The sequence below is a fragment of the Acipenser ruthenus genome, chromosome 17 (genome assembly GCF_902713425.1).
Source record: "Acipenser ruthenus chromosome 17, fAciRut3.2 maternal haplotype, whole genome shotgun sequence".
NCBI classification, from domain to species: domain Eukaryota; kingdom Metazoa; phylum Chordata; class Actinopteri; order Acipenseriformes; family Acipenseridae; genus Acipenser; species Acipenser ruthenus.
Window position 1 is genome coordinate 15,025,672 of NC_081205.1, and position 23,840 is coordinate 15,049,511.

The following is a 23,840-nucleotide window of genomic DNA, read 5'->3' on the forward strand; positions in this document are numbered from 1 at the left end:
CTCCACACTGCTGCCCGCCAATGGGGTGCTATGCCACAGGGGAAATAGTCATAGGTCACATGGTCTGGCACTTGACCCCTGGTCATTGCTGCTTGCAGCTATATTTATTATTATTATTATTATTATTATTATTATTATTGTGTGGTAATGGATTTGCATTTCAAACAAGCTAAAAAGTCACTGCTGCTTTCTACCACACAACCAAGATCTTTATTTTGTCTTATCAATATTTTGTAAACTCTGCTATTTCCATTCCTTTATATTTGTGTGACATTGCGAACCTCGACTGCATTACACCAGCCTCAATCTTTGTGAAGAAAACACATTTACCAAGACTCAAGAGACGCTTACCAGGTCAACTGACATTTCCCAAGTGTCCTTCCAAATGAAATCTTTTTTTATTCCATTTTGGAAAATCAATCTAATTTGCAGATAGAAAATGAACAATACCTTTTCCAATTGCACACACCATTCCTCTACTGGGGGTGTATCATGTACACAAAGGCAGAGAGCTGCTGTTAAACAGACTGCTAGGAGGACAGAAAAATAACAACACACAAGTCAGAACAGTCTAAGAAAAAAATACATGACTCAAATCAGTTTGTTGTAATTTTATATTACAGTTGCAGAATTCAAAGTTTATTCTTTAAACCGACTAGTATTTTACAAGAAATGAACAACTACTTGGAACTGTTGAACACGCCCTTAAAACAGGACATCTACTGTCATGTTAACAGTCAAGATCCTTGTATCCTATGAACAACTGGTGGAACAGGGAGGCAACACACGGAATAAAAAACAAAATAATAATAATAATAATAATAATAATAATAATAATAATAATAATAATAATAATAATAAACAGGCCAGACAGAAAGATTTCAATAAATAGAATGCAAGGGTAATTCCAGACGTAGTTTCAGGAAATGTTTTCTTTTCCCGAGTGGTTTCATGAAACTGCTGGGACTGCAGTAGCAGTCTCACAGGGGATGCACAGTGAGTGAGCTGGAAATCAAAACCAGCAACTTCTGGCTCCCAGTCCTCAGCTCTAACCACCACCACGGGCCCCATTGTGCTCACAGCAGGGTTTTGTATTGTGGCCACTTAGTTGTGGTGGATGACTGTGGAGATTGGGAAACAAGGTTTTTGAAGAACTAAATAAACAAGGGAAAAAAACAAAAAAAAACAAAGTGTTGCTGCTTTACAAGGATGCTTTTGAAATGGCAGCTGTTCAGAACAGAAATAGGCGGCGAGTCGGCAGCAGCCTGTGGTTCCTCAACAATCCTCCACGGTCTCAATCTCGCCCATATTCAATCTATCCGACGATGCATTTACAGAAAATCCTGGATGGAGAAAGGAGGGGGAAATGGTCAAAGACTGAGCAAGACCGAAGATGACATCAGTCCTGCTCAAGGTGATCCCTTACCTAGCAGGCTGGGGTCTGCTCGTACCATCTTCTGTTTTTTCTTTTTCTTCCCCGAGTGCACCGTCTCAAACTGCTGTATGGAGCTTTGATTCGATTGAAAGATCGTCTGAACCTCACTTCGGTTCACTCCCCAAACCGAATCCTAAAACAGAAGACACTAATTATCGGTTACGGCAAAACAGTACAACTATTTAGGTCAACTGATAACTGTCTGAGGGTTCGGCAGTGCCTTGGTTTAAAACCTTTTTGGTTTTACCACACTGTCCAAGTCTACTGCTGTTTAAGTCTAGTTTGTATGTCTACCAGCCTAAGCTACCAAGTCTGAGGTAGCTGGTTGGGGCCACCCAATTTCCCCACACAATTATTTTCTCTCAAAAACAATTAGGCTACATGATTCTTTTTTGGATATTTCAGACTAATTTTGCTCAATGTAATTAGTTTTATAAACATGTTCATTATTTCTCCAATTTCTTCAGCCTTTTAGGAGACATAATGCAAGTAGTGTAGCCAACAGTTGTGCCCGTTAAAATATGCACATTATTAACTATGCTGATAAATATTGGCAGTTCAATCATTTCAGTGTTCAATTAAACTTTCTATATGGTAAATGTTTTTGTTGCAAATCATTTTTTACACTTCAGGCATTTCTTTCCTTCCTCCTCAAACATCAGTATTTTTATGATAAAAACAACAACTCAATGTTACTGAATCCACACTGGATTACATTACTGCATGCTTGCAAGTGTCTCTCCCTCATAAAATGTAAATTGTCTTATTTTTTAGACTTTCTGGTGATCAGTGAGGGAAACATGTAGTTAATGGACATCACCTATTTGTAGAATGGAAGCAGCTTGCCAGACTTGCTTTAGATGAGTAACTGGCCGGGGGAGCCCATGTCACTGCCTTGTTTTTCTAAGCGTATTTAGACTTTGAAGAAATTGCCCTTTTTTACTATGTGTGTGGATGGTCTAGCCAAGGAAAGTTTGCTTAGATTTACTAGAGGTTTGGAAAATAATACAATACAGCAAACCTGTAAAAATCCTACTCTCCTATTTCCCCAAATGATATATGTGGTGTGGAAATCAGGTCATATGACGGATATGTCCAAATGATAACCAAATTGATACTATCAGAAGCCTGTGCCCCATCGACTCCAATTATATTAATTTCAATGTAGTTGTCATAAGCATGTTTGACTACATATTTAGCACAGATTGTAACCATTCACTGTATAAAAAGGAGGTCATGAAAGTATCTAGCTCTGTCCTTCATAACAGCTTTTCTGACATGCTTCTCCATTCTCTGAAGTGAACGGTCAGGGCCCCTCTAGGACTCGCCTGCTGCCGCTGCAGTTGCTGTTTCTGCTGCTGGTTGGCTTTCTGTTTGGCACGGCGCTCCAGGAAGTGCTTGGCAAACTCCTTGGCCTCAGGCGTGTCTCCCAGGTAGGCTCTCATGTAATCATGGACCTCGTAGGAAGATTCCACCTCTTTCAGGAAAGAAACAAATGTAGGAACTACAGAGGGGAGAAGGTAGAAGTTATTACTATTGGGATTAAAGATGCGGAGAGCTCCAAAATACAGAAACCACACATTCTCCAGCAATCCCCCCATTCCTTCGGCCACTGTCTTCAACTAAAAGTTTTTTTTCACATCCTGATAGTCTTAGGTCATTTAATTGTATACAATATTTATTAACAATGAATTGTTTAGCTGCTATTACTAAGTAAAGGTAGGTAATCTATGAGCAAGATGCCTTTGTGTTTGATAAAGTTCAGTATAAAGGTAGCCCTCACCGTCCAGGTTATTGGCTGTGTTGAGAGTATGCAGACTCTGCTCACACCACTGCGTGAAGCCATCCTGCGTCTTATTCAGCCCCTGGAACAGCTTCACCAGCTTTTCCTCCTCCTCCTCCACCTTCTTACTGGCTCGGGCACTCACTCCCAACGAGTTGCTACAGAGAGCAGAGGGGTCAGCAGACAAACACATCTCACAAAGGAAAAGGTATTTTCAAATTAAACAGCTTTTTATCTTCAATTAAAATATTTAAGTTTAGAACTAGGGATGTCAAGCTATTAAAAAAAAAAAAAAAAAAAAAAAAAATCTTAAATCTTGGCTTTAATCACATTTAAATTGATACAATTACGGCATCCATCTCATTCATTTGTTTTATTACTGATGCTATTATTATTTTAAAATGTTCTTATTACCTAGAAGGCCTTACATGGTCTTGGACCTAATCTTCAAGATCTGCTGACCTGTGGTCGTTCCCTAAGATAGGAAAATGCTAATCTTCAGACAGTCCCTAAAATTCGTTTGAACTCTGTCGGAGCCAGGGCATTTAATTATAATGCCCCTCGTCTTTGGAACTTGCTCCCAATTCATATCAGGAATGCCAGCTCAATTGCATCGTTTAAATCCTGTTTGAAAACATATTTTTAGGTCTGTTTATTCGTACACGTTATTTTCTTATCAGTTTCCTTTAATATATATAATATATTTTATAAAAATATATATAATAGTCATTAGACAGATCATAGGCATTGCTCTCCGTTTCATTTTGTTGTGCTGGCTTGCTGGCATATTACAGAACACTTTCTTTGACAAATCCATTAATGTTTTATATCAATCTGCAGGTATGAACATTCAGTGTTTTAATGTAATTTAAACCACGTTAAACTGTATATATAAAACACACACGTGAACATTATTATACATGACTATTATTTATTTTGGCTACACAGTATTTGTCAGGTTGAGATGAATGGATACGTTTTCAGGTCCTGGTGTAGGACGCCCAAATAACAAATTTTCTAATAACTGCTTAAATAAATAAAGCCAGCTACATTTAATACATTTAGCCTATTAGTTTTATTTCGTCAATGAGAAGGGAACAGTGGAGGAAAGGCTAATATTCGGAGACAATGCCAGCATTTTTTCATTACAGATGGCCAACTAATGCACTAATGCCCTAACCCTAACCCTCAAAATGTACAGGAGTTACGTTTTTGGAAGGTCAACAACAAGTACAGCAGTATTTGTTATATTAAACAATGGTTTGTGTAGCAAACATTTGTAATCCCTCAAGAATGATTGTTGTTTTTGGAGCAAAATAACCAGTATGCTTGAAAGAAGGTCCTCCGTTACCCATTGATTCCAATGTACTGTGCGTGTGCGTGTTACTGGATCAAGTATTAAATGTGTATATAGTTAATTCTAGTATTTTTTTGCTTTGCATTTCAACTCTCCGTATTTTGATATATAGTACGTTTGTACAGTTGCAGTTTCGATTAGTAAACTGTTATGTTGGTTAATTCAGTTAGCTTTAGCTGAAAAAACGTTTGGGGAATATACAAATGTAATACCATAACTGTAAATTAACATAAATGCTTTGAACTTAAATGTACGGTAGAGTGTTTTGAAAGTACGTAGTGTGTTTTTAATGTGTTTTGAGCGTACTACACCTGTAATGTATAGACCATCAGCATTAATATACCAAAAACGTTTTTATTCACCGATATGTAAATATATAAGCATGTATTTAAAAAAAAAAAAGTACCTGCAGTAGGAATATTCTGTGAAAAACAGGCAATGCTAAGTTCGGTATGATTCTTTTGTTACATGACATATCACTGCCTCACATCAACTGTGACAGACACCCTCTATAAAAGCGGGAGTTTTTTTTAGTTTTTTTTGTGCACACACTTCCCCAATCCCTGCCCCTCTAACAGGGAAGTCACGATCTGGAAGCAATCAGCGCAGAGCACAAACAAACTAGATGCTGATAAAAAGTGTATCAATACAAAAATAAGTTTAAAAAAAAAAAAGGAAAAACATCAAGAAATAGACAAACACGCAATTAACACTTGTTAAAAAAATTAATCTCCAAAGAAATTAACACGCTAAATCGCAGAAGTGCGATTAATTGGACAGCCCTATTTAGAACATTAGGTTATTATCATGACCCTGGTTCCCTGAACTAGAAATGTAACCATTACTGAATGGGATATATCTCTTATAACCAGAATTACCCAAGCACTTATATCAAAGCTGCTCCTTTAAGAGCCCCGTATGTGTATCAGGTGGCGCCTCCGCCCCCAGGAGATAAAAGATGACCGACGCATAAGACTCTGCGTCATTTTCTCTTCAGGCTTGCTGTGTTGGAGTGAATGCTGTGACCTTGAAGGGTAATGGTTAGATTTCTATTTCAGGGAACCAGGGTTATGATAATAATCATGAAATGTAACCATTACCGAATGAGATACAATTATTATTTATTTCTTAGCAGACGCCCTTATCCAGGGTGACAATACCCAAGCAGTCGCAAGTACAGGACTTGCAGCACTGGCTAAAAAGGAAGATAAAACAGCTTTTAACATTCTGGCCGAAGACCGATTAAGGGTCTACGCATATGGTCCACAGTACAGTGAGGTAGGGCCCTCATGCAGTATATGTGCTGCAAGGTTACACTGAGTAACCTCGGGATGTGACATCAGAAGTTCAAATAAGGTTTGTGGTTAACTACCCCAGGAACACAAGAGTGAGTGGTTGACGAACACCCAAGAGCAAACTGTTGGGGTTGGATGCCACAGAGTGCTCCGCGTCTAAATCAGCAGAACAGGAGCTGTGCCAGTGCTGAGAACCAGGTCCTCATGGGCCATTTTGGGGCTACTAAGAGCACCCGAGCCAGGTCTTGCCTAATCTTCTCCAAGCACAGTGGAAGCAATGGCAATGGTGGAAAAGCATAATGCAAAGTCTGTGGGCCGGTGGGTGACCGCTCTCAATTAGGGAATACCTGTGGGGACAATGAGTGGGCAGACATGGCAATTGACATTTAATAGAGAAAAGTGTAAAGTACTGCACGCAGGCAATAAAAATGTGCATTATAAATATAATATGAGAGATACTGAAATTGAAGAAGGACTATGAAAAAGACCAAGGAGTTTGTTTATGTTGACTCAGAAATGTCTTCATCTAGACAATGTGGGGAAGCTATATTGTGAAAAGTGTGGAATTTAAATCAAGGGAAGTAATGTTAAAACTTTACAATGCATTAGTAAGACCTCATCTAGAATATTGTGTTCAGTTCTGGTCACCTCGCTACAAAAAGGATATTTGCTGCTCTAGAAAGAGTGCAAAGATGTGCGACCAGAATTATCCCCGGTTTAAAAGGCATGTCGTATGCAGACAGGCTAAAAGAATTGAATCTATTCAGTCTTGAACAAAGAAGACTACGCAGTGATCTGATTCAAGCATTCAAAATCCTAAAAGGTATAGACAATGTCAACCCAGGGGACTTCTTTGACCTGAAAAAAGAAACAAGGACCAGGGGTCACAAATGGAGATTAGATAAAGGGGCATTCAGAACAGAAAATAGGAGGCACTTTTTTACACAGAGAATTGTGAGGGTCTGGAAACAACTCCCCAGTAATGTTGTTGAAACCGACACCCTGGGATCCTTCAAGAAGCTGCTTGATGAGATTCTGGGATCAGTAAGCTACTAACAACCAAACGAGCAAGATGGGCTGAATGGCCTCCTCTCGTTTGTAAACTTTATGTTCTTAAGTGGCGGTGCATGGTCTGTACCTCAGGTTGGCGTTGCTCTTGTTGCTCTTGGCCGTGGAGTTGCGCGCTGGTGGCACCACCTCCTTGGCAGCCTCGTCCCAGAAGCCCATGTTGGAGTTCTTGCTGTTGGGAGCGCTGCCCCAGATGCTGCTGCTGCCCACGTCAACACTCCACTGAGGGCTGCTGTGGCTGTTGCTGACGGAGCCCCACACAGAGTTACTGATGCTGCTCTGTAAGGAAGAAGGCCAGAGAGTAAGGGAAGGAGTCACAAAACACTTCTGCACAGTGCAGTGTGTACCAAGGGGGAGAGGACAAAGGCTGAGGAGTGGCATTACAATACAAAGCCACCAAACAGGGTACTAGCTACTGGAACTGGTTCTAAGCACTATGTATAATCTCTTTATTTTTTATTTAATTACTTCCAAGTGATGTCCAAATACACTAAATAGAGGTGCTTTGGGTGACTTCATGTTTGTGATGTTCTATTCTGCAGCACTTGGGAGACTAGTCTGTAAAGCAGTTCCTGTGAACACTGACATTGCAACACAAAGCAAGACGGGCATGTCTGACCTGCAGAAATGCACCGGCTCCACTGGAGGAATTCAGGTTAGACAGCTGGCCCTCCAACTGAGGACAAATAGGTCAGGAAAATGAAACAGTTATTTTTAGGGTTCATTATGTTGTATTTCCCCTCTCCCTCCCCCACCCCAATCTCTAGCCCAGGCTGTCCTGCTGCTTGAGAACAGCAGGAACAGGAACAGCTTTCAAGTCCCTCTTCAGCCTTAATTGGAGTGAATGAGGCCAAACTCTCTCAATGCAGCAAGGTCAACCTGAACTCCTCTCAAACACACACAATGCATTAACCCCCTTCTGGGGAAACTGGATGTTTGTTAAAACATGAAGAAAATCATCATCAAGCACACAAGGGCTCACATCAAAGACAGAGGGCTGTGGGGCCTCTAGACATTTGTGATTGCTCAGACAGGTGACTGAGTTCGGATGAGTGATATTGAAGCATGTGGGGTTGTTTTTATTCCCACTCGCATGCCTGTAGTCTTTCTGTTTTAAAGTATGTTAGAGAATTTGAATAGTACATCTCTCAATGTCTATCTGAGATCAATGAATTTCCTCTCCCTCAGACTTACTCATTGGGTCCAAATCTATTCACTTATAGCTTGGGGGGGTTTTACAAATTTGAATTCCTGATAAAGTGGTTGCAGAATCACATCAGTTCAGGGTCAGGTTTCTGGGTTTAAAAAAAAACAAACACACGAAGCGATAAAACTATTTAAAACTTGGATTTAACCCTTTAAGGACCGGGATCATACTGAAGTGGGCTTCTAGGCCTGTGATCGTGTGAAATAGCATGATAAAAAAAGCACTTCATTTTTTAGACTTACAGGACCACCAGTTTTTAGTGTCTAAAGGGCGGAGACAGTTTACAGCAGTCGCAGAGACAAAAGCAGAAAAAGAGCAACCAAAAAAAAAAAAAAAAAGGGGAAACACTTGACTTATTATATTAGAACATTTATTCTGTCACATGTGTTTTAACATATGTTTTTACAACATTTATGAATATAAAGAAACAAGTGGATATAACCATATACTATTTAAATAACAAAGTATCAGGTATGTTTTTATTTCCTTATTACTGATAATGAAATGAGTAACAATTTAAATTTAGAAATATTTATTTTTAGAAAATAAAAATAAAAAAAATAAAAAAAGAGAGAGTAGTGTCCATTATTGCTTATAAAGACCCCAAGAATAAAACATTGCAATCACTCAGGCGAAACAATGTCTTGTAATCTGCCCAAACATCAATATTTTTCAAGAAAACTTGCAGGAAGTATTTTAAGGTCCCTAGTGTCACAGAATAACACATTTTTATACATGTAAAAAATTGATTTTTTAGTGAATTTTTATAGGCCAAAAAGTGCCTGGTCCTGGGGGAGCATCCCACTGAAAAATGCTTGGTCCTGAAAAGGTTAAAATAAAAGGAACCATAAATCCTTATGGTTCCTGATGTAAGATACGGCAAATCAAAAACAGTTTTACCCCTGTGGGTATCTACATCCGGCATCTCTGTAATGTATGTCTTCAAGGAAATTATTCTTTATTACTTGCAATAGTTTTTTCCTGAAAACATATTAAAAGATGAGTAAAACAGAAATACAAGGAGTGTGTTGGGCTCACACTGCACTGTAATGTCTGTCTGGTTGTGTGTGTACTCGAGCTGCATGAACCCATTATCTAATTATTTACCATTCCAAGTGAAACAAATGAAGAAACAGCTGCTTGGATTTGTGTGGCTTGCTGTGCACCACAAACTCAAAAAAAAAAAATGAAACATCCAAGTAGCTGCTCATCACTTGTTTCACTTGCAATGGTAAATTAGCCCAATCAACCCCAATGACCCTCACCTGATTGTTAACACCTGCTTTTGGAGAGTTGAATCTGAATAATGGATTTGTGCAGCACTAGTGTGTACTCACAGCTTTGTTCTGGGCCCGGTTCTGTGGTGGGTTCTGCTGCTGCTCCGGTTTCTGCTTGTGCTGCTTCTGTACCTGGCGTGCCTCCTCTTGCTGGATCTCCAGCAGGGACTTGGTGGTGGCTGGCTGCTTGGCAACGCCCCCCCAACCCGACAGCTTTGCAGCCTGCTGCTGCTGAGACTGCTGCTGGAGAGCCTTCATCAACTCTTGCTGCTGCCGCCGCTGCTGAAGGGCAGAGAGAGAGTGAGAGAGAGAGAGAGAGAGAGAGAGAGAGAGAGAGAGAGAGAGAGAGAGAGAGAGAGAGAGAGAGAGAGAGAGAGAGAGGAGCCCCTCACTGAACAAGCTCTTCAGAGTCATACACAGGATAAAGTGGCTGCAGCTAGGGCTGTCAACAGTTTATAGTTTACACGTTTTTATGTGTTAAGTGTTAAACATTGGCTGGTTTCACAGACCCCGATTAGCACTAATCTTAATCTTGGTCAACCTAAAGTTAAGGACTAGTGCTAATCAGGGTTTGTGAAACCAGCTATTCTAATATTTCCTAAATGTTTAAAAAGTGTCAAAAGATATGCATGTCCATATGTAGTGGTTAGCTGTAGTGTTTATGCAGTAGGATGTGTGCAGTGTGATGTTATTTATTCAGTATTTTCCACACACACACACACACCAATGTCGTACACCTGCAGCTGTGTATCTTAAAGTAACAGCACTCTAATGGAGAGCTTCATGTTTTTTTTATTTTTTTTTAAACCAGTTACTAATATGCTTCCTTTTGCTATATAGGTCTCAAAACATGCAGTTTTACAGCAAAACATGTATTTTCATGTTAAAAACATGATATGCAGTACTACACACGACTGGTTAAAGAAATTTCTCAGGTTTCCTGACTTATGAAGTATGGGCAATTCTCAGGATAAGAGTGACACTGCTGTGCTCTGTGGCAGCCAGCCTCTCACCTCCTCCCGGGACTCCCGCTCCCTCTCCTCCTCCAGTTTCTGGATCTCAGCCAGTGAGAGAGTGTTCTGAGACTGAGGCAGAGCGGCAGCACTGGACTGCTGGCCCCATTTTGAAGATGACGGCAGCTATAGGGAATCAAAGAAAAGTGGTTTGTGATCAGAACCTGTCCTCAACAAATCAGGACTAAATGCACTAAGTCCTGCGCTGTCTGTTGCAGGCACCTTCATCTGTGCCAGCTGCTGCTGCTGCTGCTGCTGCTGGAGTCTGCGCAGAGCCTCTTGCTGCTGCTGCCTCTGACGTGCAAGCTCCTGCTGTCTCTGGGCCTCCTTCTGCAGCTCAAGCTCTTTGCGTTTGTGCTCCTGCTCCTCCAGCCGCTGCTTCTCCTCTTCCATCCGCTGCATAGCCTCCATCTCCTCCCTCTGCCAGCGGGCTGCTTCCTCCTGCTGCTGCCTCCGCTCCTCCTCCTGCTACACAGAGAGGGACACACTGTCACCCAGCTCTCCCTGTACCTCACACCCCCCTCGGTACCAGACACCCCCACCCGCTCTACCACCTCCCTCTGCCAGCGGGCAGCTTCCTCCTGCTGCTGCCGTTTCCGTTGTTCCTCCTGCTACACAGAGAGGAACACACTGTCACCCAGCTCCCACTGTACCTCACACCCCCCTCAGTACCAGACACCCCCACCCGCTCTACAACCTCCCTCTGCCAGCGGGCAGCTTCCTCCTGCTGCTGCCGTCTCCACTGTTCCTCCTGCTACACAGAGAGGGACACAATGTCACCCAGTTCCCCCTGTACCTCACACCCCCCTCAGTACCAGACACCCCCACCCGTTCTACTACCTCCCTTTGCCAGCTCCCACCAGGCGCAGGGCCAAACCCCGGTGCAGTAAGCAGGGACACATGTCCATGCCCCACCTGTTTCCGTAGCTGCTCTTCCCTCTGCTTCCTATCCTCCTCCTCCAGTCTCCTCCGGGCCTCCTCTTGTTGCTGCCTCTCCTCCTCCTCCCTCTGTCTCCTCAGGGCTGCCTCTTCCTCACGCTGCCTCTGCAGGGCCGCCTCCTGCTCCCTCTGCCTCTGGAGAGCCTCCTCCTGTGGAGAGACCGCATGTTTTAGCTTTGGAACCCAGGAACCGTGCCATCTCTCACTGCACACCCCTTATACTACTGTGTCTAACGACAAGGCTGGGAATGAGACTCCCCTTGCACAGCAGTTTGATCCATTCCTGGTCTTGCTATGAGTTTAAATCAGACATACCTGAGCTTGTCACATACACACTGTTGCTAGTCAAGCTTGTATTAAAACCTGGAATGGGTGAAACTGCTACATAATAGGAGTCTTATTTCAATCCTTGTAACTGTTACAGGATTTCCAGCAGCTTTTAATGGGGAAATCTACAAACAACTGGGAACCACCAACAGAACTTTATGATCAACTTTTGTTCTTCCTCCAACAATCGGCAAGACATCTGGAATTCCTCAAACCCTGTCACCCCCCAATTCCACCACAACAGTACATGGTGTGTGCAAGAAAATTAGGAATGGATCAAGGTTATGTTTGCAGAATGTTGCAGATGTTGCCAACATGGCTATGTAAGTAGGAGTTTCAATTAACTTCTGTTTTTTCAGTGTACAAGGTATGAATGGCACAATCCCCGACAGATAACAAGATTGCTAAAGGAACCATTGTGTTCTCTCTCTCTCTGTGAGCTGCTTACTTGTTTTCTCCGTGTGAGCTCCTCTTCTCTGTGCCTTCTCTCCTCCTCCTGCTGCTGCTGCCTCCGCAGCACCTCCTCCTGCTGCTGTCTCTTCCTCTCCTCTTCCTCCCTTTTTACTCTCAGCTCAACTTCTCTCCTCTCCTGCTCCAGCTAGAACAAGGGGTAACACGTAACTGTGTGCCCAACTGCAATACACCACATATTGAGTCCAGGGACTAACACACGCATTCACATTTTCATGGACCAAGAACATCTGCTTGCGTGTTCTTAAGTGCAAGATCTAAAAGGTTAACAAGACCAAACACTCAGAATCTGGTTGTACTAGAAGAGTGTGTGCGAGTGAAAGGTCTTACCTTAGCTGCCTTCACTTTTTCCAGTTGTTGTAGTTGTTCTGGAGCAGACGCCTGTGTTGTTGAATCAACTGGTAAATCCCAGACGCTGCTGCCTTCCCAGGCTAGAAACACAAGCAAAGAAACCTCATAACAGAAACACAAGCTAACAAACCTCACGACAGCAACACAAGCTAACAAACCTCACGACAGCAACACAAGCTAACAAACCTCACGACAGCAACACAAGCTAACAAACCTCACGACAGCAACACAAGCTAACAAACCTCACGACAGCAACACAAGCTAACAAACCTCACGACAGCAACACAAGCTAACAAACCTCACGACAGAAACACAGGTAATAAACCTTATAACTTCTGCTTTTAATAGTTGTACTTTTGTTTCTGTGTTTTATTCTGCTTGTAAAGCACTTTGAGCTGTATTGCACATGAATTGCGCTATATAAAGATTTTTTATTATTATTATTATTATTATTATAATTATAAACACAAGGTAATAATCCAAAACACTAGGTAATAAACCTCATAACAGGCCCCTGCATGAATCAAGCTATTCCAACACATTCTGACATATTCATACGGGCGCATAAAACACACACCTTTTGGGTTTCTAGAGTCTATTTATTACACACCATCAATCTGTTTTCAAAACCTGGTTTGCAATTCAGGGTTTAAAGTCCTGTCTACATTTCCCCCCCACCCCGCCAATCTCAGAAAAAGTAGACATGGGCAGCAGTGTGGAGTAGTGGTTAGGGCTCTGGACTCTTGACCGGAGGGTCGTGGGTTCAAACCCGGAGGGGGGGGGGGACGGGGGGACACTGCTGCTGTACCCTTGAGCAAGGTACTTTACCCAGATTGCGCCAGTAAAAACCCAACTGTATAAATGGGTAATTGTATGTAAAAATAATGTGTAAAAAATAATGTAATTGTATGTAAAAAAAAATGTGATATCTTGTAACAATTGTAAGTTGCTCTGGATAAGGGCGTCTGCTAAGAAATAAATAATAATAATAATAATAATAATAATAATAAGACAAAACTGTGCAACTAGTTGCAGCACACATTTGTGAAGACTCACTTGATCAATATTGCTTTTTAACTGTAGGTTGTGATTGTGCTGCACTTGGTGGTTGGGTAGGTGGTTTCATGGAAAATACAGGATTTTGTATGGTACACACCACAAAGCTACACAGATACTGTACACAGTTTTATACTTGCATGGTCCATGTGACCAACATTACCTGAAGCCTGAGAGGATGGAGTCTGCAGTTCCCATACCGAACCTGTATCGGGTACAGACATGGACCTGGTTACAGGAGGAACCAGGTTCTGATCCGATGCTCTGTAAGACAGCAAGTGAAACTCAAGGTTACAATCCACAGCACTGAGATAAATGCCCCTAGCATTGGACAGACTGCAGCAGAGTTAGAGAGTTTCAGAACAGCTGAACAAAGCTGCTTGAGATATAGAATCTGGAATGGCATCGGGGTTTGAGACCAGGCTTGAAGCAGGTAGTTATTTTTTCCAACCTTCTCTTTATCCATTATAGGTCATGCTTCTATCGTCCCCTGCTTTTCAAACACGCACCCATTTTTTGTAATGGATAATATTCCCTACTTGAAAGGGAACATTAAGTTATTATCATAACCCTGGTTCCCTGAAATGGGAATATTAACCATTACAAAATGGGTGTTTCCCTTAAGACACCCAAACTGAAAAACTCTATACCAAAGAGTCTTGCTAGACTCTAGTGGTATAGAAGTTGCTCCACGCCAAGCATATGGAGCTGGCGCTCCTTGTCAGACTGGAAAAGACGGGGATGAAAAGCCTCCAATTCCAGTGACTGATTAATGTGGAAAACCGAGATGGTCTTCGGCAGGAAAGCTGGGTTAGTACGAAGAGTGACCTTCGTTCTAGCCTCTGAAAAAAATGAGAAGCTTTTGGAGGTTGAAAATGCTTGCATTTCACTCACACGCTTAGCAGAAAGCTGTGTTGAAAGACAGGAATTTGAGCTCAGATGAATGCATGGGCTCAAACTGAGGTTTTGTTAGTGCATTAAGCACTACATTTAGCCTCCAGCGAGGAACTAAATCCTTCACCGGTGGCCTAAGCCGTCGGGTGCCTTTCAAAAATTGCCCTGCCAGGAAATGAGCTCCTGGGGAGACTATCGATTTTTACATGGCATACCGAAATGGCTGCCACATAGACCTTTAGAATAGAAGGAGATTTTCCTTCATCAAAAAGGTCTTGCTAACACTGCAGTATAACTGCCATAGGGCATGTTGTGGGTTCAAACCCACGAGACAAGCACCGCGTCTGGAACACATCCCACTTGTACCCATATTGGGAATGGGTGGAGGCTGCCCTGGCATTTTGCAGGGTGTCAAATCACCCTGTTCGACAACCTCACACGGCTCAAATGTAGCCGGTCAGGGGCCAAAGCCAGAGCTGCAGGCTCGATGGGTTGGAGTGCCACAGAGTGCCCTGCGCCTGACTGAGCAGGTCACGTCGCATCAGCAGAAAAATAATTTACAGAAAAATAATTTTTTATATACTCCAACTGGAGCGAGTCAGTCTAATGTACTAGGATCCCAGGAAGGAACAGCTAAAATCGAGCCACAGACTTCCCACAGAACAAAAGGCCATGGTGGGATGTAACCAGCACAGACTAATAAACAGAAAAACAGCTCGAAATAATTACTTAAGCGATTCTGTAAAAAAAAAAAAAAAAAAAAAGTGTATATATTTGACAACACCCTGCTCTAGTGAGAATCTTTAGTATAGAGTTTTTCAGTTTGGGTGTCAGAGGGAAACACCTATTTTATAATGGTTAATATTCCCTACTTGAAAGGTAACAGAAGCACCTTCCCCAAACTATTGAAAGGCTACAGATGAAACATTTGTGGGTCTCAGCGCTCTCTCCCTCCTTCACTCACCTCATCTTCAGGGCCTGGTACTGCTGCAGGAGGAGGCGGAGTTGGGGCTGCTGCTGGGGATTGCTCAGGGCTGCCTTCTGCTGTTGTGCCAGAGCCTGGGCATACTGTTGTCTGAAAAGAGGGCACAAACCGAATTGCTACACCTCATTCATAACACGCTCCCAAAACACCAGTGCACTCAGCACTTCTGCACAACTTTGCATTCAAATCCTTCATGACGTCACTTAGAACAGCCCTCGAGTTTACACAAGGGGCTGGAAACAAACCTGCACAGTGGCAGCCACAGGCAGCTATTTAAATGTTGCGATACTGTCTCGGTGTGACCATGCAAAAACATCACAGCTTTGCAATCTTGTTTTTCTGACTAAGTGGAACATGGGAGCAGAAAATGCATTAAACAAACCAGTAGGAAGTGCTGTGGCCAATCGAGTGTGTTTCCAGAGCGGTGCTAAAAAAGCACGTGGTTTGGAGTTCTGCTCGTACTTCAATTGAGTGTTCACGCTTGTTCAAAACGAGAGGCGTTATAGTTACAGTAAGGATGCTTGATTGAGCGGATTCCACTCTGATATTACTGGTTTGTGCAGCAGGCGTCTGGCGATTGTGCCTATGGAGAGCGCGCTCTGCTGCTCATGATCTTTGCTGTTTAACCCTTTGCACCTGGTCCTACATTGCAATTTTCCCTTTCCGGTCCAATGTTGGACCCTGTCCGACATTATTATTATTTTATTATTTATTTCTTAGCAGACGCCCTTATCCAGGGCGACTTACAATCGTAAGCAAATACATTTCAAGTGTTACAATACAAGTAATACAATAAGAGCAAGAAATACAATAATTTTGGTCAAGCAAAGTACAAGTGTGACAAACCACAATTCAATAATACAGCAGATAACAGTGATAGTTACATCAGGATATGATTAAATACAAAGTACTACAGGTTAAACACTTGGCAGATTACAGTATTCTGAAGTACAGGATTAAATGCAGTAAAATAGGAGGCAGAAAAGAGCAAAATAAATTCACATGAAGGGTGATAGTGTCCCAGGATACAAACAGAGGAGTTCTACAGGTGCTGTTTGAAGAGGTGAGTTAAGGAGGCGTCGGAATGTGGTCAGGGACTGGGCAGTCCTGACATCTGTAAGAAGGTCATTCCACCACTGCGGAGCAAGGGTGGAGAAGGAGCGGGCTCTGGAGGCAGGGGAGCGTAGCGGAGGTAGAGCTAGTCTTCTAGTGCAGGCGGAGCGGAGAGGTCGAGTGGGGGTGTAGGGAGAGATGAGGGTCTGGAGGTAGCTGGGTGCAGTCTGGTCAAGGCATCTGTAGGCTAGTACAAGAGTCTTGAACTGGATGCGAGCGGTGATCGGGAGCCAGTGGAGCGAGCGGAGTAGTGGAGTAGCGTGGGCGAAGCGAGGCAGAGAGAACACCAGGCAGGCAGCAGAGTTCTGGATGAGCTGGAGCGGACGGGTGGCGGACGCAGGGAGGCCAGCCAGGAGGGAGTTGCAGTAGTCTAGGCGGGAGAGTACCAGGGCCTGGACCAGGAGCTGGGTAGCATAGTTGGTGAGGAAGGGTCGGATTCTTCGGATGTTGCTCAGGAAGACTTGGCAAGTGCGTGCCAGAGTGGAGATGTGCTGGGAATAAGAGAGGCAGGGGTCCAGGGTGACTCCAAGGTTCTTAGCTGAGGAAGAGGGAGAGAGTGTGGTAGATTCCAGAGGAACAGAGATAGAGAGATCAGAGGAGGGGGGGGAGGAGGGAAAGAAAAGGAGGTCAGATTTAGAGAGGTTGAGTTTGAGGTGATGCGAGTGCATCCAGGAGGAAATAGCAGACGGACAGGCAGAGATACGGGAGGAGATGGTGGAGTCAGAGGTGGGGAAGGAGAGGAAAATCTGAGCATCATCAGCATAGAAATAGTATGAGAAACCATAGGATGCGATGAGGGGGCCCAGGGAGCAGGTGTAGAGAGAGAACAGGAGAGGACCCAAGACTGACCCTTGGGGGACTCCAGTTAAGAGAGGGTGAGGTGTGGAGGTTGCTCCACGCCAGGTTACCTGGTAAGTGCGGTTGGAGAGGTAGGAGAACCAGGCCAGAGCAGTGCCAGAGATCCCCAGGTCAGCAAGAGATGATAGTAGAATAGAGTGATCAACAGTGTCAAAGGCGGCAGAGAGGTCGAGGAGAATTAGGACAGAGGAGAGAGAGGCAGCTCGGGCACACTTAAGTGAGTTGGTGACAGACAGGAGGGCGGTTTCAGTGGAGTGGGCAGAGCGGAAGCCAGATTGGAGAGGGTCAAGCAGAGAGTGGTTGGACAGGAAAGCAGAGAGCTGGCGGTGTACAGTCCGCTCGAGGGTTTTGGAGAGGAAGGGTAGGAGGGAGACAGGACGGTAGCTCTGGAGGGAGGTGGGGTCGTGGGTAGGTTTTTTGAGGAGGGGAGTGATAGAGGCTTTTTTGAAGGCAGAGGGAAAGATACCAGAAAGTAGAGAGGTGTTGAGGAGGGAGGAGATGAAGGGGAGTAGAGCAGGAGCAGCAGCTTGAAAGAGGTGAGTGGGGAGGGGGTCCAAGGCACACGTGGTGGGTTTGTGACCCTGGAGCAGGGAGGAGAGGTCAGAGTCTGAGAGGGGCAAGAAGGTGGAGAAGGAGGGCGAGTTAGTAGGTGGAGGTAGCAGAGTCTACGGAGAGTTGTGAAAAGGAGTCGATAGGAGGGAGGTGAGAGAGAGCAGTGGAGGCAAGGACAGAGGGGGAGAGAGAGAGCGGAGGTTACGGCGAGAGGTGACAGTGGGGGTAGGAGGAGCAGGGAGAGGGGGGAGAGACAGAGAAAAAGAGATGAAATAGTGATCAGAGAGGTCCAGGGGGGTGACAGAGGGTGGAGGGGCAGCAGGCCCTGGAGAAGGTGAGGTCCAGTTGACGGCCAGCTTTGTGGGTAGGAGGGGAAGGAGAGAGACAGAAGTCGAAGGAGTGAAGGAGAGGGAGGAATCCAGCAGAGTGGCTGGGGTTGGAGAGATGGATGTTGAAGTCACCCAACAGGACAGTCGGGGTAGACAGAGAGGGGAGGGAGGAGAGTAGATAGTCGAGTTCATCCAGAAAGTGAGTGAGAGGCCCAGGGGGGCGGTACAGAACAATGAGCAGGAGTTGACAGGGAGAGGTTAATTTGACTGCATGAAATTCAAAGGTATTTACAGAGAGTGAGGTGAGATCGGAGGGGACAGAAAAGAGTAAGGAGGGAGAGGAGAAGACCCGTCCCACCTCCCCCTCCAGTGAGACGCGGGGTATGGGACAGGACGTAGGGAGAGGACAGGGCAGCAGGAGTAACAGTGTTATCAGGGGACAGCCAGGTTTCAGTGAGAGCAAGGAAATCGAGCGAGAGGTGGGAGGCAAAGGCAGAGATGAAATCAGCTTTGTTAGCAGAAGAGTGACAGTTCCAGAGTGCACCAGGGAGTGTGTGGAAGGGGGGGAGAGGCAGAGAAATTATGTTAGAGGGGTTGGAGGAGCAGCAGCGGAGGGAGGGCAGAGGACGAGGATGGGAGGACAGAACAGGGAGGTGAGAGACATCCCCGTTTTGACATCATCAAAAAGACGTAAAACAGGTCTCTAGTCGTTTTTTCTCCAGAAAAAGCCGAGAAAACCATTCAATGGCCGAGAAAGACCAATAGGAGCCGAAAAAAAAAGGGCCGTATCTCATGAATCCAGATAACCTCAGCACCAAATAGATAACACGGACATAAAACAAAGAAGATAGCTGCTTCTGCATCCAGCACTCAAAGAATCAGACATTTGCAGAGCTTTTTTTTAGATGTTATAGTAATAAAATAATGACTTATTGCATTATTGAAGAGTTTGGTGATAGAACGAGTGATCAGGAGATGATTTATCGGTATGCACTACTATGAAGAGGTATGTGAAAAATACAGCGAACAAGGGGTGGGGCGGGGCTGGAGATGCAGTACCGAGTGTCCTGTTGATATGCAGTGCCTTTTAACCCTTTGCGGTCCATTTATTAATCGCGCGTCAGGCACGCCAGGTCTAATTAATTTTCACACGTGCAGTTAATTTTATACGCGCTGTTTAAAAGTATTTTTTTTCACAGTCAAACAGGTTTAAATGGCCCTGCATATCAACAAAGCACACACTAGGCATCTCCAGCCCCGCCCCAGCCTTTTGTTTGCTATAGCGTTCATCTTGAGGTTAATGTTTTTGATGTTGTAAATGGCACACAGAATTATGCTGAGATGGGAAGTAAATGGCAATGTGACAAACATTTACAGTGCAGACTATTTTGTATTATTTACAATAACTTTGCCAAATAGAAATTGAATACCAGTGTTTCCAAAGAGACTCCTAAATGTGGTCTCTTAATTCTGTGCATGCAAAAAGCACGTAATTAAGGTTTTAAGAATGAAGCCTACTGTTGGTGTTCTGTCCTAAACCAGTTTGTCAATCGAGAACTCTGAGTGTTTGATCCAATCTGCCATTGTATGACATAGTAAAAGTGAATTCCAGGGCACACCATAGGTCCGCATGGCTGATCTAAGTTTTAGATACATAGAGGAACCCAGGAGAGGGTACTTATCAGAGGTCTTCACGGGTCTACCCAACCCATACCGAACGGGTTTTCCGGTGCAAAATTGTCACGCAACACTCGGGTCCGATTTTGTTTACTCAGTAATACACACCCTGTCGATTACTATTAAGAGGCTCTCTTTGGTACTAAAAATCATTGTTTATAATTCCTGCTGCGTGGATTGGCTTCCTCCAGTAACACGGCTTGCAGAGCGCAGCTGCAGACACGTGACCCATATCGAAGGTGTTTCTTTTAGATCATTCTTAAAAGTCGGAGGAATGGATTTGTTTACGAAGGACGTGAAAGAAACTTAAAAAAAAAAAAAAAAAACGAATTCCATGAACAAAAGCTCATAGAAAAATGTCTACGAGGCTGAACCAAAGCTGCTTCTATGGAGCACCAGGGGACTCTTGAATCCTGGTCCATCCAGGATCTGGCAGGTTACAGGCGAGTCAGTCAGATTCTAGAACGTCTGCCTCCCCAAATCAATTTAGAAATCATGGAATGTGCTTACTCAAAAGTATTTAGGAGGAGGGGACACGCGTAGCACAAAAAATAAAAGTTAAAACAAGGCAAAACATTAATTTTTACTGTTGCTATTCTTCCCTGTAAAGAAAATTGTAAAACTATCCCATCTTTGTAAATCAGCTTTAATGTTCTGCATGAGAGCGCTGAAATCATCCTTGACAATCTTCTGAAATAAGGAGTGAATCCGAATACCCAAGTATGTAAACGAGTTATCAGTTGGAATAATGGTAGGTAACCTAGTGATTTTTGCTGCCTCATTAACCCTTTCTGGTCCATTGTCGGACTGGGTCCGACATTGCAATTATTCCTCACAGGTCCTTTGTCGGACTGGGTCCGACATCATTATAGCAACGCAAAAAACGGGTTTCTAGTCGTTTTTTCTCCGGAAAAAGCAGAGAAAACCATTCAATTGCCGAGTGGGAGCGACAAGAGCCGAGACAAGTCGAAAAAAAAAAAAAGGGCGTATCTCATGATTAGTCATACATGGTATCTGGTATCAGATAACGGGGCGGGTCGTAAGTAAACAAGTTGGCTGACTGAATCAGCGCACAGAAAACACGGACATTTGCAGAGCTTTTTTGAGATGTTATAGTAATAAAATAATGACTTGGATCGCATTATTGAGGAGTTTGGTGATAAAATGAGTGATCCGGAGATGATCGATCGGTATGTACGACTATTATTATTATTATTATTTATTTCTTACATAGGTGAACGCTATAGCAAACGAAAGGGTGGGGCGGGGCTGGAGATGCCTAGTGAGTGCTTTGTTGATATGCAGGGCCATTTAAACCCGTTTGACTCTGGAAAAAAATACTTTTAAACAGCGCGTCTAAAATTAACTGCGCGTGTGAAAATTAATTAGACCTGACGTGCCTGACGCGCGATTAATAAATGGACCGCAAAGGGTTAAGGGCGTTAATGAGGCAGCAAATTTTATAGCCTGCCAGCTTTCTAAAATCAAACAAACAGTTTCAAACACATGGGAAATAGAGACAGAGATATTAGAGAGGTACAAGAGACTATAACTATTTCAATTGGCGTGATAACTGTACTTTGCCTAGTAAATCGGGGTGAGAGTGGACATCCTTGTCGAGTTCCTCTCTCCAGCTGGAATGATGCCAGAGGAGCACCACACAGGGTTTGCACCATAGAAATACATTTGATGCTAAACCCAAGAGTTCAAGTACTACCCATACATAATCCCATTCCAATCTATCAAAAGCCTTTGTGTCAAGTGAAAAAACTGCACAGGCTTCAGGACGAGTGTCCACCATATTAATTACGTGTAATAATCTGCGCATATTATCTGAAGCTAACCACCCCCTAATGAATTCTGTTTGATCAAAACTGATTAAATTCCCTATAAAAGGCTCCAGTCTAGCAGCTAGTAGCCTGGCATAGACTAACTCTGGCAGGCTGGGGTGGGGGAGAGTTTCAGTTGTTTACAACTTTATTGTTGTGTATTGCAACATTATCATTAAAATGTTGCATCTGATTTGAATGTAAACATTGTATTTCAACTAGTATGTCTAATTATAATCTGAGACAAAGGCATTAAAATCAGTGTTGGTTCTATAATGTCTCACTAAAAGATTGTTGTGACATTGTTTCATTAAAAAAAAGCTACTGTTTTTTTTACAATCCAAAACCGCACATTAGTATTGACTACAACAATCGGAAACGGCAAGTGATTCTTTGCATGTTTTAAATAAGGGACATTTTTACAGTTGGAGTTACCACTGCCCCCCTGACCTCTTCAAAAGCTGTTCAAAGAGGCATTTTGTAAAGATGTATGCCCAGGTTGCAACTATATAGTTAGATTATAACATTAATTACATATGCAATTATTATTAAGTGAGAGTAAACCACTTTCAAACAACTAACTTAGCTTCTGAACCAATAAAGTGTGATTAGAGAAATGTTATATTTTTAGAAGTGCAAATTAACACAAACACGCCGTTTGCATAACACCAAAGTGTTATTGTGAGTCTTACTCGTGCTACAGATTTACAGTATTGAGACCATAGACACCGGGGAAAAAAAAGGTAGATTATCATCATAACCCTGGTGCCCCGAAATAGAAATGTAACCATTAACTCATGTGTATTTATCTCCTAAAGACCCTGTAACCTGAATAGATATAACAAAGACCGCTCGTCAGAGCCTGTGGCGCAGTCGTGCCCGCCCCAGTGGGCATAACTGGACTGCACACACAGACATCATCACTTTCCCTTCAAGACTCCTGCAATCATGGACGCAGTGATCTTGAAGGTTAATGGTTACATTTCTACTTCAGGGAACCATGGTTATGATAATAACTTAACGTTCCCTTTCAAGTACGAAATGTAACCATTACCTCATGGGTAGACATACCAAAGCTGTCACAAGGAATATTGCAGACAACTGGAATGCCACAAGCTCAGCCTAGGCCACCTTGCACATTACCATGAGGAACCCAGTACAAGTAACAGGGCTAAAAAAAACTGAGAGGGAACGCGCCTCCAATTTTATGCTGTGAGGGTCGCGCTCAAGGCCCGCCCTTAACACTCTTGTTCCAAACCAATAGAACCTCTAGTAGCCTCAAGCTCCACCGTCTGGTTCATGTGGAATGCTGAGATGGTTTTTGGCAAAAAAGCAGGATAGTGCAAAGTGTGACTTTCGCCCTGGCTTCTGCAAACATTAAGCAGGCTTTTACAACTGAAAAAGCTTGCATCTCACTCACCCGCTTAGCAGATGTAATAGCGAGCAAGAAAGCCGCTTTCATTGATAAATATTGCTGAATATTACTTCCAGCACCCACATTAAGCTTCCAACGAGGGGACAATGTCCTTCATAGTCTGCCAAAGTCACCAAACACCCTTTAAAAATTGCCCCACCAGGAAATGAGCTCCTGGGGAGACTGAATCAATTTTAACATGACAAGCTGAAATAGCTGCCAAAACAGACCTTTAAATGTAGAGGGGGGATTCCTGTAAAAATTGCAGTATAAACTGCTATATAACAGGTTGTTGGGTATAACCCCTTAGGCTGGCACCACATATGAAAAACGCCCCACTTGTACCCATACTGGGAACGTGTGGATTGCGCTCTGGCATTCTGTAGACTGTCAATGACTCTATTAGAAAGCCCCAGACAGCTCAAATAGTGGCATTCAAGGGCCAGAAACACAGCTGCAGGCTCGATGGGTTGGGATGCCACAACGTCCCCCCGCACCTGACTGAGCAGGTCGCGGTGTTTCGGTAGGCTCCAGTGGTCTTTCAGGGTTGAAAACCAGTCTCCTGGGCCCGGTCCTGCCTGATCTTTTCTAAGCACAGCGGAAGCACAGC

General features: G+C 43.5%; 1 protein-coding gene across 11 annotated transcripts in view; it reads right to left on the reverse strand.

The window, feature by feature from the left end:
- Nucleotides 1-596: 596 nt before the first annotated feature.
- gigyf2 (GRB10 interacting GYF protein 2) overlaps nt 597-23,840 on the reverse strand; it is a 129,256-nt gene continuing 106,012 nt past the window's right edge. For 6 of the 11 annotated variants that reach the window (XM_034038386.3, XM_058990018.1, XM_058990013.1 and 3 more), the window contains 14 exons: nt 15,438-15,548; nt 13,743-13,843; nt 12,503-12,603; nt 12,150-12,299; nt 11,351-11,524; nt 10,658-10,903; nt 10,436-10,561; nt 9,483-9,704; nt 7,558-7,614; nt 7,009-7,217; nt 3,219-3,376; nt 2,764-2,939; nt 1,427-1,568; nt 597-1,343 (listed from right to left, as the gene is read on the reverse strand). In XM_034038386.3, the coding sequence (XP_033894277.3) occupies nt 1,276-1,343; nt 1,427-1,568; nt 2,764-2,939; nt 3,219-3,376; nt 7,009-7,217; nt 7,558-7,614; nt 9,483-9,704; nt 10,436-10,561; nt 10,658-10,903; nt 11,351-11,524; nt 12,150-12,299; nt 12,503-12,603; nt 13,743-13,843; nt 15,438-15,548 (2,041 nt within the window). In that variant the 3' untranslated portion in view covers nt 597-1,275. The remainder of the gene's footprint in view (nt 1,344-1,426; nt 1,569-2,763; nt 2,940-3,218; nt 3,377-7,008; nt 7,218-7,557; nt 7,615-9,482; nt 9,705-10,435; nt 10,562-10,657; nt 10,904-11,350; nt 11,525-12,149; nt 12,300-12,502; nt 12,604-13,742; nt 13,844-15,437; nt 15,549-23,840) is intronic. The other 5 variants (XM_058990020.1, XM_058990022.1, XM_058990016.1 and 2 more) reach the window with 4 other exon arrangements.